This window comes from Ahaetulla prasina, chromosome 1 (assembly GCF_028640845.1).
Source record: "Ahaetulla prasina isolate Xishuangbanna chromosome 1, ASM2864084v1, whole genome shotgun sequence".
Lineage (NCBI taxonomy): Eukaryota > Metazoa > Chordata > Lepidosauria > Squamata > Colubridae > Ahaetulla > Ahaetulla prasina.
In genome coordinates, this window is record NC_080539.1 from 168,933,529 (window position 1) to 168,946,903 (window position 13,375).

A 13,375-nucleotide genomic window follows, 5' to 3' on the forward strand; every position below is an offset into this window, starting at 1 on the left:
CCACCTTGTTAGTGTTAACATTTCCAATTCACACCGAAATCATTTGTGGCAATTCCCCTCTTCCCCTGGGTTTTGCATCTGTGTATCTGTCTTTCTGTGTGTGTATAAATTATCTCATTTATAAAATTAGGTGACTCCTCCATCAGCATATAACAATGATTACATCTCCCAGATGCAATATTTGAACACATTTGTGCACTCCAGCAAATACAGGAAAAAAGGAAGAAAATAGGAGGTAAGAGGAAGGAGCAATTGCATTGGGAAGGGAAATAAAAACAACAGGGGGACTATAAAACTGGATGGCGAAAAGACAAGTGAAATAGGTACCACATCAACTGATCAGGGAAATAAATGAAGGGGAAGGAGACCTTGCTTAGGCATTACAAAAATACTAACATTCTTTAGGCAAGTAATCTTTTTCGAAGTCACAGGTAATCTGCAAAAGCATCCATACTTTTCAACAGATGTCTCAAGTGTTCTATCAAGTAAATATTTTGTATCTTTAAGGAAACTTCTGTTTAGAATGACACACCTCATATTGCCTGCAACACTGAAATGCTTAAAAAGAAGGTTGTACTTCAGAATCTTGGTTCTGCCCCCTCTTCCGTGCAGTGACAATTGACATTGAGGTCAACTGCAGAATCGCCAAGGCAAGCTCTGCATTTGGCAGACTACTGACCAACATGTTAGACCGCCATGGAATGAGCTTTGCTACAAAGCTCAAAGTCTACCGAGCAGTAGTGCTAACTACCCTGATGTGTGCCAGTGAGACTTGGACTGTATACAGGAGTCACACTAAGCAATTGAACCACTTCCACATGACCTGCCTCTCTAGAATTCTGAGGATCTAGTGGCAGGACAAGGTGCCAGACACAGAAGTCCTCTCCAGAGCAGGCCTGCCATCAGTTCACACCCTGCTGATGAAAGCCCAGACATGCTGGGCAGGCCATGTTGCAAGAATGCCAGACCATCACATCCCTAAACAGCTCCTCTATGGTGAGCTGTCTCAAGGAAAGCAATCACACGGGGGACAAAGGAAGCGATACAAAGACATGTTGAAAGCCTCCTTCAAGTCCCTGGATATTGACACCACCTCCTGGGAAACCCTGGCACAAGATCGGTCGACGTGGTGCACGCTGATCCACCGAGGCTGTCAGACATCTGAGGATAGAAGAACAACCATAGCACAAGAGAAGCGAGCTCTCCGCAAAGCCAGAGCTGCAAATGCTGCAACAACGGTACCTACACGTGTCTGCCCGACATGTGGCAGAACATTTCATGCCCGTATAGGCCTTACCAGCCACCTGCGGACACATCGTGGACAGCCCAGAATCTGTTAAACATCAAGGTCCTCTTCGAACACGATGGACGAACATCACATCTTGCTTCTGCCACATCAAGCATACAATTTTGGTGAACGGGGAGCAAGCATGAAAGAGGGGGAAAATAGATCTACTGTATTTTATTGGAATTCCTGAAGCCCCAGATTCTGACAGTATAGAGCACTGTTTTTTTTTTTAAAAAAAATGTGAGTGAAACCTAAATGAAGATAATATAAGAAAATATTTCCCAAACATTGTTTGGGATATTAGATATCCAAATCCTGGGAAACTTGCTGGAGCCAATTAAAAGTAGGATTACAACTGAATAGGCATGTTTTAAAAAGAAAATTTAAAAATGGAAGTAAAATGGGAGTTTATACTACAAGGAAAGCTACTAAGAACTCTGGAGAATATGTTTACATACAGGATTCCACCTCTGGTTTCCTGTATTGAGTTTCTCTTGAAGGGATTCCAGAATTTTCTACTTTGAAAGAAAGCTAGAGATATATGAACACATCACTTCTAGAATTTCTTCATTTGTCCAGCATTTCTGATGGAGAAAAGGAATTGCTACTAGACACAAAAATATGAAGAGCTAACTGTCACTAAGAGGAGAAAGGAACCAGACCTTCAAGAATCAGGGCTATCGGGGTAGCCAAACATGGTTTAAGGTGAAAAACTGTAAGAAAGGCACATTTCCAAGTTAACTTTGTCCAGGATGGTAGAGGGAATAAAAATACTGGAGGCTGCCCAAACAATCTTTCCCATACCATATTGTATTTCAAGTCACTGTCACTGTTCTAAATGTGCATCTGCAGGTTCAAAATATATACAATTCTTGGCATGTCTTTAAGGGTGCTGAGTCCTTCCTTTGAATGATGATGATCGTCTATCTTGGCAGTGAATAAATGACCACTCAGGGATAGTAGTGGGAATTGTGTACTTGAGATATTTACAAGCTATCAAATCTATATAATCAAATGTTTAATCCTCTGTTCTCCATTTTGCTTAGATGAAGTGTATTAACAGGAGTTTTCTTAGTTCTAATTAATATATATCAATGTAGGACTGTAATGTTTGACAGTAAAAAATAAATCAAGAAACAAATGAGGGTATGAGGATGGAAGCAAGCAAAGAAAAACCGTCCTCCAGTTTTTCAAAACAGACAGAATTACAGAGCAGAGAGGGAGGCTGCATTTCAAATGAAGTGATGTTCGTGCTTTGTCTAAAAACAAATCCAATTATTATCATTAGAATGTGAATTCTAAATGTGTGAGGAATGCTCTGTTTTTACACCAAAAGTATTTTGAGGTGTAACCTTTTTTTATGTTCAATCTTTGTAGCATTTAGTGTCACAAGGAGAATTAAAACATATTATTAATTCTTCTAACATTGCAATGTGAAAGAAGCAGTTGGTTATTTTGGAAAGTGAAAAAGTAAGACAAGACAGGATAAAATGTTGGATGAGCCATAGCTTTGATAAGAACCTAACAATAAAAGGATTACCTTGTTTCTTTTGCTTTTGAAATCATAGAAATCCAAGATAATAGACCGCCTATGTCTTGTAACAATAAGAAACAAGGAGCTTTACTTTATTTATTTGTTTATTTGATTGAAGCCTAAATGACTCTGGGAAACTTGCCACTAAAACTTCCTTCACTGTGAACCCTTCGTCTTTGGAATTTCCTCCCTCTTCCTTTTTTCCCAATCTGGTACTCTTTAAATATATTGAGCTACCCAAATTTCCATAGTCACACTGATGGACCTTGTGAGAGTTTTATTCTTAACATATCAAGGGAGGAAGGTTTAGTTCCATGACTCTATCGTTCTGACAAATAATAATCGTTTTCATCTATTGGTTTGCCTGTATTTATTATTTCTTTCTTTGCATGTGTCTATTTGATACTTAACTACTTTTTCATTCTTCCTTAAAAATGTAAATGTTAATGCCTGAGTTTAGACTTTCTATTTAAAAGTATTTGGTGTCATTCTGGGTTCAAAATCACTCTCTTTCAACCTTAGGAAGGAGGCAAGGGCAAACCACTTCCAATGTATCTTACCAAGAACTTAATGTCACATAATTAGTCAAACATTATAGATTTTCCATATTTTTTTATAAACATTTACTCCCTGATAATGTACAAAAAGACGGGGTCTGTTTCATCCCCTTATACCACGGATAAGGTTATACTGAGTGTGGCCAGAAATAAAGTGCAGAAATACACAGGTACAATATATGTGCTACCTTGCTCAATATTAGTAACTGTGAGAGGGATCTTGGAGTTCTAGTGGACAACTATTTAAATATGAACCAGCAGTGTGTATCAGCTGCCAAAAAAGCCAACTGCAGAATCAAGATCACGTTAAGTGTTAATACCATTTTATAATGCCTTGGTAAGACCACACTTGGAATACTGCATCCAATTTTGGTCACCATGATGCGTGAAAGCTGTTGAGACTGTAGAAAGAGTGCCAAGAAGAGCAGCAAAGATGATTAGGGGACTGGAGGCTAAAACATATGAACAACGGTTGCAGGAACTGGGTATGTCTAGTTTAATTTTTATTTATTTATTTATTTATTAAATTTTTACACCGCCCTTCTCCCGAAGGACTCAGGACGGTGTACAGCCAAAATAAAACACAATATATATACAATTAAAATCAAATTTTAAAATAAAGCATATTACAAAAAGGCCAATGTTTAAAAATTTAAATTTAAAATTTAAAAAATTTAAAACCCCACAACAATAAAACCCAATTAAAATGTTAAAAAACCATTATGCCAGTCCAGCTTGAATAAATAAGTATGTTTTTAGCTCACGGCGAAAGGTCCGAAGATCAGGCACTTGGCGTAGGCCAGGGGGAAGTTCATTCCAGAGCGTCGATGCTCCAACAGAGAAGGCCCTACTCCTGGGGGCCGCCAGCCGACATTGTTTGGCGGACGGCACCCTGAGGAGACCCTCTCTGTGAGAGCGTACCGGTCGGTGGGAGGCATAAGGTAACAGCAGGCGGTCTCGTAAGTACCCGGGTCCTAAGCCATGGAGCGCTTTAAAGGTGGTAACCAAAATCTTGAAGCGCACCCGAAAGACCACAGGAAGCCAGTGCAGACTACGGAGCAGTGATGTTACATGGGAGCCACGAGCGGCTCCCGTTACTACTCGCGCAGCCGCATTCTGGACTAACTGTAGCCTCCAGGTGCACCTCAAGGACAGCCCCATGTAGAGAACATTGCAATAATCCAACCGAGACGTAACCAGAGCGTGAGTGACTGTGCATAAGGCATCCCGGTCAAGGAAGGGACGCAACTGGCGGACCAAGCGAACTTGGTAAAAGGCCCTCCTGGAGACGGCCGCCAGATGTTCATCAAAGGGCAGCCGTCCATCCAAGAGGACGCCCAAGTTGCGAACCACCTCCTTTGGGGCCACTAACTCGCCCCCAACAGTCAGCTGCGGGTGCAGCTGACTGTATCGGGATGCCGGCATCCACAGCCACTCCGTCTTGGAGGGATTGAGCTTGAGTCTGTTTCTCCCCATCCAGACCCGTACGGCTTCCAGGCACCGGGACAGCACTTCGATAGCTTCATTGGGATGGTCCGGGGTGGAAAAGTACAGCTGAGTATCGTCAGTGTACAGATGATAACTCACCCCGAAACCACTGATGACTTCGCCCAGCGGCTTCATATAGATGTTGAACAGGGTAGGCAAGAGAATCGACCCCTGAGGCACCCCACAAGTGAGGCGCCTCGCAGACGACCTCTGCCCCCCTGTCAACACCGTCTGTGACCAGTCAGCAGGATACCATGGTCGATGGTATCAAAAGCCGCTGAGAGATCTAATAGGACCAAGGCAGAGGAGCAACCCCTATCCCTGGCCCTCCAGAGGTCATCCACCAACGCGACCAAAGCCGTCTCCGTGCTATAACCGGGTCGGAAGCCAAACTGGAACGGGTCTAGATAGACAGCTTCATCCAGGTGCCGAGGAAACTGCCATGCAACCACACTCTCTACAACCTTCGCCACAAAGCGAAGGTTGGAAACTGGCCGGTAATTCCCCAAAATAGCTGGGTCCAGGGAAGGCTTCTTAAGGAGGGGTCTCACCATCGCCTCTTTCAAGGCGGCGGGGAAAACCCCTTCCAACAAAGAAGCATTTATAATCCCCTGGAGCCAGCCTCGTGTCACTTCCTGAGCAGCCAGCACTAACCAGGAAGGGCACGGATCCAGTAAACATGTAGTTGCATGTAACCTCCCCAGCAACCTGTCCACGTCCTCGGGAGCCACAGAATCAAACTCATCCCAAATAACCTCAACAAGACGCATCTCCGTCATCTCGGTTGGATCATCGCAATCTTGGTCCAAACTATCTCGAAGCTGAACGATTTTATTGTATAGATAACCGTTAAACTCCTCAGCACGTCCTTGCAAAGGGTCATCCCGTCCCTCCTGATGAAGGAGGGAACGGGTCACCCGAAACAAGGCGGCCGGGCGGTTATCTGCCGATGCAATGAGGGTGGAAACGTAAGAACGTTTCGCCTCCCTCATTGCCACTAGGTAGGTCTTAGTAAAAGACCTCACTAGTGTCCGATCAGCCTCGGAACGGCTAGACCTCCAAGTGCTCTCTAGGCGTCTTCTCTGGCGTTTCATCTCTCTCAGCTCCTCGGAAAACCAGGGAGCCAATTGAGATCTACGCCGGGTCAGAGGCCGCAAAGGCACGACACGGTCCAAAGCCCCAGCCGCGGCCCGTTCCCAGGCCGCAACTAGTTCTTCAGTCGTGCCGTGGGCCAGATCCTCAGGAAACGGCCCAAGCTCCGTCCGGAACCTCTCCGGGTCCATCAGGCGCCTGGGACGGAACCAACGCATTGGCTCCGTCTCCCTGCGGTGGTGGGTGGTGGTCCGAAAGTCTAGGCGAAGGAGAAAATGATCTGACCATGACACCAGTTCCGTCACTATATCTTTTAATTCCAGATCATTAACCCACTGACCCGAGATAAAAATCAAGTCTAGTGCGCCTCCCCCAATGTGTGTAGGGCCATCAGTTACTTGAATCAGGTCCAAGGCCGTCATGGAGGCCTGGAACTCCTGAACCACCGTTGATGACAAGCCGGCCGATGGCAAGTTGAAATCCCCCAAGACCAGAAGTCTGGGAGTCTCAACCGCCACCCCAGCAAGCACCTCTAGTAGCTCAGGTAGGGCTATAGTCACGCAGCAAGGAGCCAGGTACGTGATCAACAGACCCATCTGATTCCGAATGAAAAGAAGGACTAGGAGAGACATGATAGCAGTGTTCCAATATCTGTTGTGTCTTGCCCGCTCTCACCGCAGCCGGGGTCTGCTTATCTGCTTCCGAACGCTGAAGAATGTCCTCCCGGCCCCAGCCCTGGCTCCATGCCCAAGCAGGCTGCAGAGGAGGGAGCACCCCCTGGCCCCAGCCCTGGCTCCATGCCCAGGCAAACGAAGCAGCTAGACCCCTCCCCCTCCTCCACAGCATGTGAGCCTGAGGAAAGTTTATTTCCAACAGCTGCTGATTGGAGTGACCCTCGCATCAGAAGACTGGATAGGCAGAGGCAACAGAAGGAAGGGAGGGGCAGGCCTTAATGAGTGCTGAGTCATGGAGCCACACCCCATGGCCTATATAAAGGATCTGCTTTCTGGCAGTCTCTGAGTCAGGCAAAGTCGAACTTATCTTGCTGAAGTCACTTTCTGGTCTCCTGCCTGCTCTGAGGACTTTGCTAGGACTTTGGGCAGAGCTGCAGAGGCAAGCCTGATTCGGATTTCCCTGACCCGGGTGTCAGCGGAGGAGTGGGACACGACAATATCTCAGGGCTGCCAGAAACAAGAGGGAGCGAAGCTATCCTCCAAAGCACCTGAGGGTAGGACAAGAAGCAATGGGTGGAAACTAATCAAGGATAAAAGCAACTTAGAATTAAGGAGAAATTTCCTGACAGTTAGAACAATTAATCAGTAGAACAACTTGCCTCCAGAAGTTGTGAATGCTCCAACACTGGAAGTTTTTAAAAAGATGTTGAATAATCATTTGTCTGAAGTGGTGTAGGTTTTCCTGCCTAATCAGGGGGTTGGACTAGAAGACTTCCAAGGTCCCTTCCAACTCTGTTATTCTATTCTAGTATCTGGAACATCTTATCATACTGTATATCTGTACTACCCCTAAGAGAGATTCTGAGTTGCTAAATTGCTGAGTTTGCTTTCCTACGAAATATGGAGGATCTACATGCTTCAGTGCTTCCTGTGTTTCTTAATATCTCCCTTTTTAATATCTATTACACTTGTAAGATTAGTTTGATATTAGAAGTAGTATTCTGAATTTTCAGTGGGAGTGAGGAGAGTTGGTTGAAGAGATTAAATGCAGTGTAGAAGGACTGACTGTTAGGCAGAATAGAAAGTGTGAACTTAAGTTTTAAAGAAAATGTTTAAGAAGCTTCTGGGATGAGAAGTGAAAAGTCTTCAGGAAAAATACAAAGTCCAGTTGCCTTTTGAAAAGCACCTTTGGGACAAACATCTGTTTTCAAGTATCTAAAGTGTTATGTAGTATTGTACAGGATTCTGTCTTAAGAAGTTCTAATAATATTGTGGTCGCCAACTATACAGTGAACTAAGAAGGGAAGGTTTTTATGTCAAGGAGATTGAAGACAAGTGCATTTCCATTGTTTCTAGAGAAATGTTGTAAATTGGAATTTATTATGAATTTCAGGGAAGGGAAGAGAGTTATTTGGCAAGACGATAATTTGCAAGACCAAATATTGAAGGAGCACAGCAGGGAAGCTTACATATAATAAGCCTCAGACTTTAAGATTGGATTACAAGGAGATTTTCTAAACTATCAGCATAGATGTGGGAATAAGGGTAAGAAATGAAAGAAGAATATGCTGTATGCAGGAGGGAGAGAGGCTCCGGGCATCTGTGTTTTTCACAGCGTGGGAACCTTTAATTAAAACATGTGATTGCTGCTACTTCAGTGAGATTTGACATGTGACCAACAATTCATAGCGTCCAAATTAATCTTCACTGTTCTCGGTTATCCACAGCAGAATCCCGTTCCCTAAACTGGCCAATTGCAGTTTTGTAAAATATCCTGGCTGGGAGTTGTTTTTGTCATACGGCATTTAATTCACCATTTACTGCTGTGTTTCTTGCATACTTTTGCTTTCTCATGAATGTTGCTGTCACTGTAATATGAGAGTAAGAATTAGATCAGACTTCCATCAAGAAAAAGGAATAGCAGCTGGCATGGGGAATTCTGTGACCTCCACAATCATCTTAGTACATGTATATGCTCCCTTAGAGCATGTGTAAAATCTACATTAAAATATGTCAGCTTCCTGCTACATAATGTGGCTCAAATGGAAATGAGGTTGTCATATTAGCATCAAGAGGTTTATTGATTAACCTTCCAAAAGAAGGTCTGAACTCTATGGTTCTTTTCTTGCATATTAATAAAAGACAGCTAATGTAGAAGCCAGTTTGGTGTAGTGCTTAAAGCAACAAGCTAGAAACTGGGAGCCTATGAGTTCTAACCCTGACCTAGGTACAAAGCCAGCTGGGTGACCTTGGGCTACAGTTAGTCCTCAATTTATGTCCGTTTGTTTAATGACAATTCAAGGTAATGAGGGCCCCAGAAAAGTGACTTACCGCCCTCATCAAAGGTACAACCATCATATCACCCCAGCGGTCCATGTGATTGCAGCTTGGATGCTTGTTTAATTGGCTCACATTTATGATGGTTACAGTGTCCACAGTAATCACATGATTGCAATTTGCGAACTTCCCAGTAGGCTTCCAATAAACAAAGTTAATTGGGGAAAGGGGATTTGCTTAACAACTATGTCATTAATGCCATCTGTAAAATGGTCATAAAATCAGATCTGGTCACATGAAGAGTCCTTTGATGACCGCATTGATTAGTGAAGAGAAAATTCAGTCCCAGTTGTGGCTGAATGTTGAACAATACCTGCAGTCAGTTTCTCTCAGCCCTAGGAAGGAGACAGTGGCAAAGCCCTTCTGAAAACCCTTGCCAAGAAAACTGCAGGGCCTTGCCCAGGCAGTCTCTGAGAATTGGACATGATTGAATGGTAGAAGAAAAAATACAGAGACTCAAAAACTGAGCCCCAAAGGCCCAAATTTAAGTATTACCTCTGCCTGCTTACACTGTTGAGACAATAATACAAATCTTCCTTATGGTTTTGTTGTAAAATAGTATTTGAAACAGGTACACCACAACTTCCAGAGAGGGGAGGGAAAAATGCTAGCAAATGCCACTGTTCTGAAAGGCTCAGGACACTGGTGGGTGAGGGGGAAATTCTGACATTTGTTAACGTTTTCAGCAGAGTGAAATCCAGCAGGTTGTGACAGGTTCTGGAGAACCGGTAGCAGAAATTTTGAATAGTTCAACTACTCAACTGACCCCGGAGTGGGGTGGGAATGGGGATTTTGCAGTATCCTTCCCCTGCCATGCCCACCAAGCCACACCCACAGAACCGGTAGTAAAAAAAAATTAGATTTCACCCCTGGTTTTGAGCCTTCCAGAACAATAGTGTTTACCAGTGTTTTGACAGATTTGTGGTCTGTCCTTCAGTACCCTGGAGAAATGAACCTCAAATGTTTGAAAATGCTAGCAAACACCTAGGTTATTGTGATTTCTCTCTCCGGTCAGGCAGGGAGAGGACCTGAGCAACCAGTTGTGTTGGAAGGTCTGAACCTTCTCTCTGCCAACCACATCGTGGAGGCCTAGGACCTCTTCCTGACATTCTGGTGAACGACGCACACTGTTGCTTAATAACCGCAACTAGGAGAGCTGAGATTGTGGGTTTGGTCAGGTGGCATCTCACTTAATGACCATTTCATCAGTGACTGAGATTCTGGGCTCAATTGTGGTTATAAGTGGAGGATTATATGAATGTCCAAAACATGATATAAATGTATGATGTTATTGTTAGTAATGGGATCGTACTTCTTGTTATTCATTCTTGTTTGATTCTCTCCATTAACACAACAGTTCCAGTCGCCATCCTTTCTACCCCATTCTGTTTCATACCTGTCCATAAACCTGTCCATTTCTGCTTGTTTGTTATTCCTTTCCACCAACCTTGATTGTTTTCCTAAGGGAAAGTTAAACCCCGATGTCACCCTTCAAAGAGAACCTTGAAGAGAAGTTCATCTGGATGAATCTGAATGAAATTTCTTTTCTTTTCTTTTCTTTTTTTTTTCTGTTTAGGAATGGTCAGAAGAAATCTTCAGTCTGGCAACAAACCTGCTGGCACAGAATATGTCCAGGGATGCTTTTCTGGAAAAAGCGTAAGTACCAAAATTCTTATTGTGCGGGAAGTTGCTTCATTTTCTTATGTGTCAGCTTCCTTTTTTTTTTTTTTTGAAAGAATTATTGCTACCAATTGTTTTCATGATGATGGATTACTGCCTCTCTAAACATGCTTTTTCCTCCTTTCTCACTGAGACGGCAAACTGAACGTCTTTTTAGAAACAGAACTAAGAAGCGCAGCCATGATGAGTCAAATAGGTGTAGTCTGAGCTTTTGTTAGCACCATCTTAACACTTTATGTAATACGCTTCCTATTCTGGGAATGAATATACAAGGGAAGTTACAGCAGCAGATAGTGTGCTAAGCGACTCTAATTCATGTTTGGCCCAAAAATATAGTTCATAATAGAATAGGATAGGATAGGATAGGATAGGATAGGATAGGATAGGATAGGATAGGATAGGATAGGATAGGATAGGATAGGATAGGATAGGATAGAATAGAATAGAATAGAATAGAATAGAATTTTTTATTGGCCAAGTGTGATTGGACACACAAGGAATTTGTCTTGGTGCATATGCTCTCAGTGTACATAAAAGAAAAGATACGTTCATCAAGGTACAACACTTACAACACTTAATGATAGTCATAGGCTACAATTAAGCAATCAGGACAATCAATATCAGTATAAATCGTAAGGATACAAGCAACAAGGTTACAGACATAAGTGGAAGGAGATGGGTGATGGGGAACAATGAGATTAATAGTACTGCAGATTTAGTAAATAGTTTGACAGTGTTGAGGGAATTATTTGTTTAGCAGAGTGATGGCATTCGGGAAAAAACTGTTCTTGTGTCTAGTTGTTCTGGTGTGCAGTGCTCTATAGCATCGTTTTGAGAGTAAGAGTTGAAACAGTTTGTGTCCAGGATGTGAGGGATCTGTAAATATTTTCACAGCCCTCTTTTTGATTCGTGCAGTATACAGGTCCTAAATGGAAGGCAGGTTGGTAGCAATTGTTTTTTTCTGCAGTTCTAATTATCAAGGTGTTCCTGATTGTGAAGTATTTGGATGCAGAAGCCCACAATTTTGTCACTTAGCTTATGCATGAGGAGGGCAAATCTTTTCATCTTTATTGATGGTTATGTGGCAGAAAGCTCTATTATTCAGGAAGGATCTCTGTGGGATACATTTGGCACTTCACAAGTAAAGAAGGAAATCGGCAACATCCTGAGAAGTCTCCTGAGAACCTTGAGAGATGTTCCACTAAAAGTTAGAGCAGGAACCTGAACTAAATTCTTTAAACGATCAGCTTGAATCCTTTGGCAGTAGGGATTCATAAGACAACGAGTCTGTTCTGTTTTTTATTCATGATCAGACAACTTCTCCAGATTTGACTGGAAGCAGATGGATATGGCATTTACTTTATAATTTTTATAAGACAGCAGGAGGATCTGGTCTTTTTTTATAAACAATGAAAACCTTATCTTCTTAAAGTTATACGCCGCTCTGTTAGACTATTGAGGCCCCTTTTTCAGCCTGTCCTGGAATGAACTTGTGACTACCACTAGCTTATATATCTTTTTTATATCTAAGAAAGATATAGAAGACCTTTAAGCATGGAACTATAGGAGCAATCTCCATCCTTCACTACCACCACCCAGCTTTTTCCTCCGGAGATTGATTCTGGCAGATAGATCCAGCTTTGAATCCCAGTAGAATTCTGAATAAAATTCATTTGAATCTTCACTTCAATGGATCTGCGGTGGTAACAATATTTAGCATTAAACCTGCCAGTCAACATAGCATAAATAATAGTGGCCAGTTCGAAGAAAACCATATTCATTTTCTTATCAACTGGCTGGTTGAAAACTGACAGATCTGGAATTCTGATACTGCTGCTTAAGGTTATAAACAATAAGTGACAGGCTTATCTCCTTATGATGTGCTATCTATTATTAGCTGAACAATAAAGGGCTACAAGATTTCCACCTCCCTTTCTTAATTGCCTGTGCCTTTGCCCTCAGAAGAAAATAACTGTAAATCTGTTCCTGTGAAGTCTGTAGGCACGATGCGTTGATCCAGAGGGCTTCGAAACAAAAGCACAAAGGGTGGTGTTGATGACAACATCCCGGGGCCAAAATAGTTGGCATTTTTTTTTTCAGCTTAAAGAGGAAATGCCTAAATATACCCACATTTATCTACAGTCATGCAGATGACTGAACAAGAATAAATGGAGATATATTTAAACTGCATGTTACACACAAGCATATGTAATGAAATCCTGGTGACATTTTAAAAGAAATGATGTTTTTCGGTAGAAAATGTAATGCACAAAAGAATGAACAGCTCTTCAGCACACCGCATGCTCCATATGGATGTTTCCTGCTCTGTAGATGAGAAGTCCTCAATCCCCAGGCCGCGGCCCACTAGCGGGCTGTGGCCAATTTGGAACGGGGCCCCATGAGCGCCGTGCTGGGGTGCATGCATGTGTACACAATTTGATTTGTGTGAACGGCGGGCCAGCATATGTCCACATCTGTATGCAGCTCAAGTTGCACAAGTTGAGCTGCGTGTGCTTGTGTGTTGGCCCACTGCTCACGCAACCCGGTTTCCCTCCCCCACTTTCTAACGGAAATTGGAGACCGCTGCTGTAGTTGAATCCTTTTTGAAAAATCTACTGGATTAGGGTAATGCAAAGAATGAAATTGTTGATACTCAGATTTAGGTTCCACTAAAGAAGTACAGATTAACTGCATTGTCAAGATTTCTCGAATTGTGTTATGAATT

General features: G+C 42.8%; 1 protein-coding gene across 1 annotated transcript in view; it reads left to right on the forward strand.

Annotated features, from left to right (window-relative positions):
* PLCB1 (phospholipase C beta 1) overlaps window positions 1-13,375 on the forward strand; it is a 593,106-nt gene that overhangs the window by 376,766 nt on the left and 202,965 nt on the right. Inside the window, exon 5 of the mRNA XM_058181309.1 lies at window positions 10,547-10,626. Within this exon, the coding sequence (XP_058037292.1) occupies window positions 10,547-10,626 (80 nt within the window). The remainder of the gene's footprint in view (window positions 1-10,546; window positions 10,627-13,375) is intronic.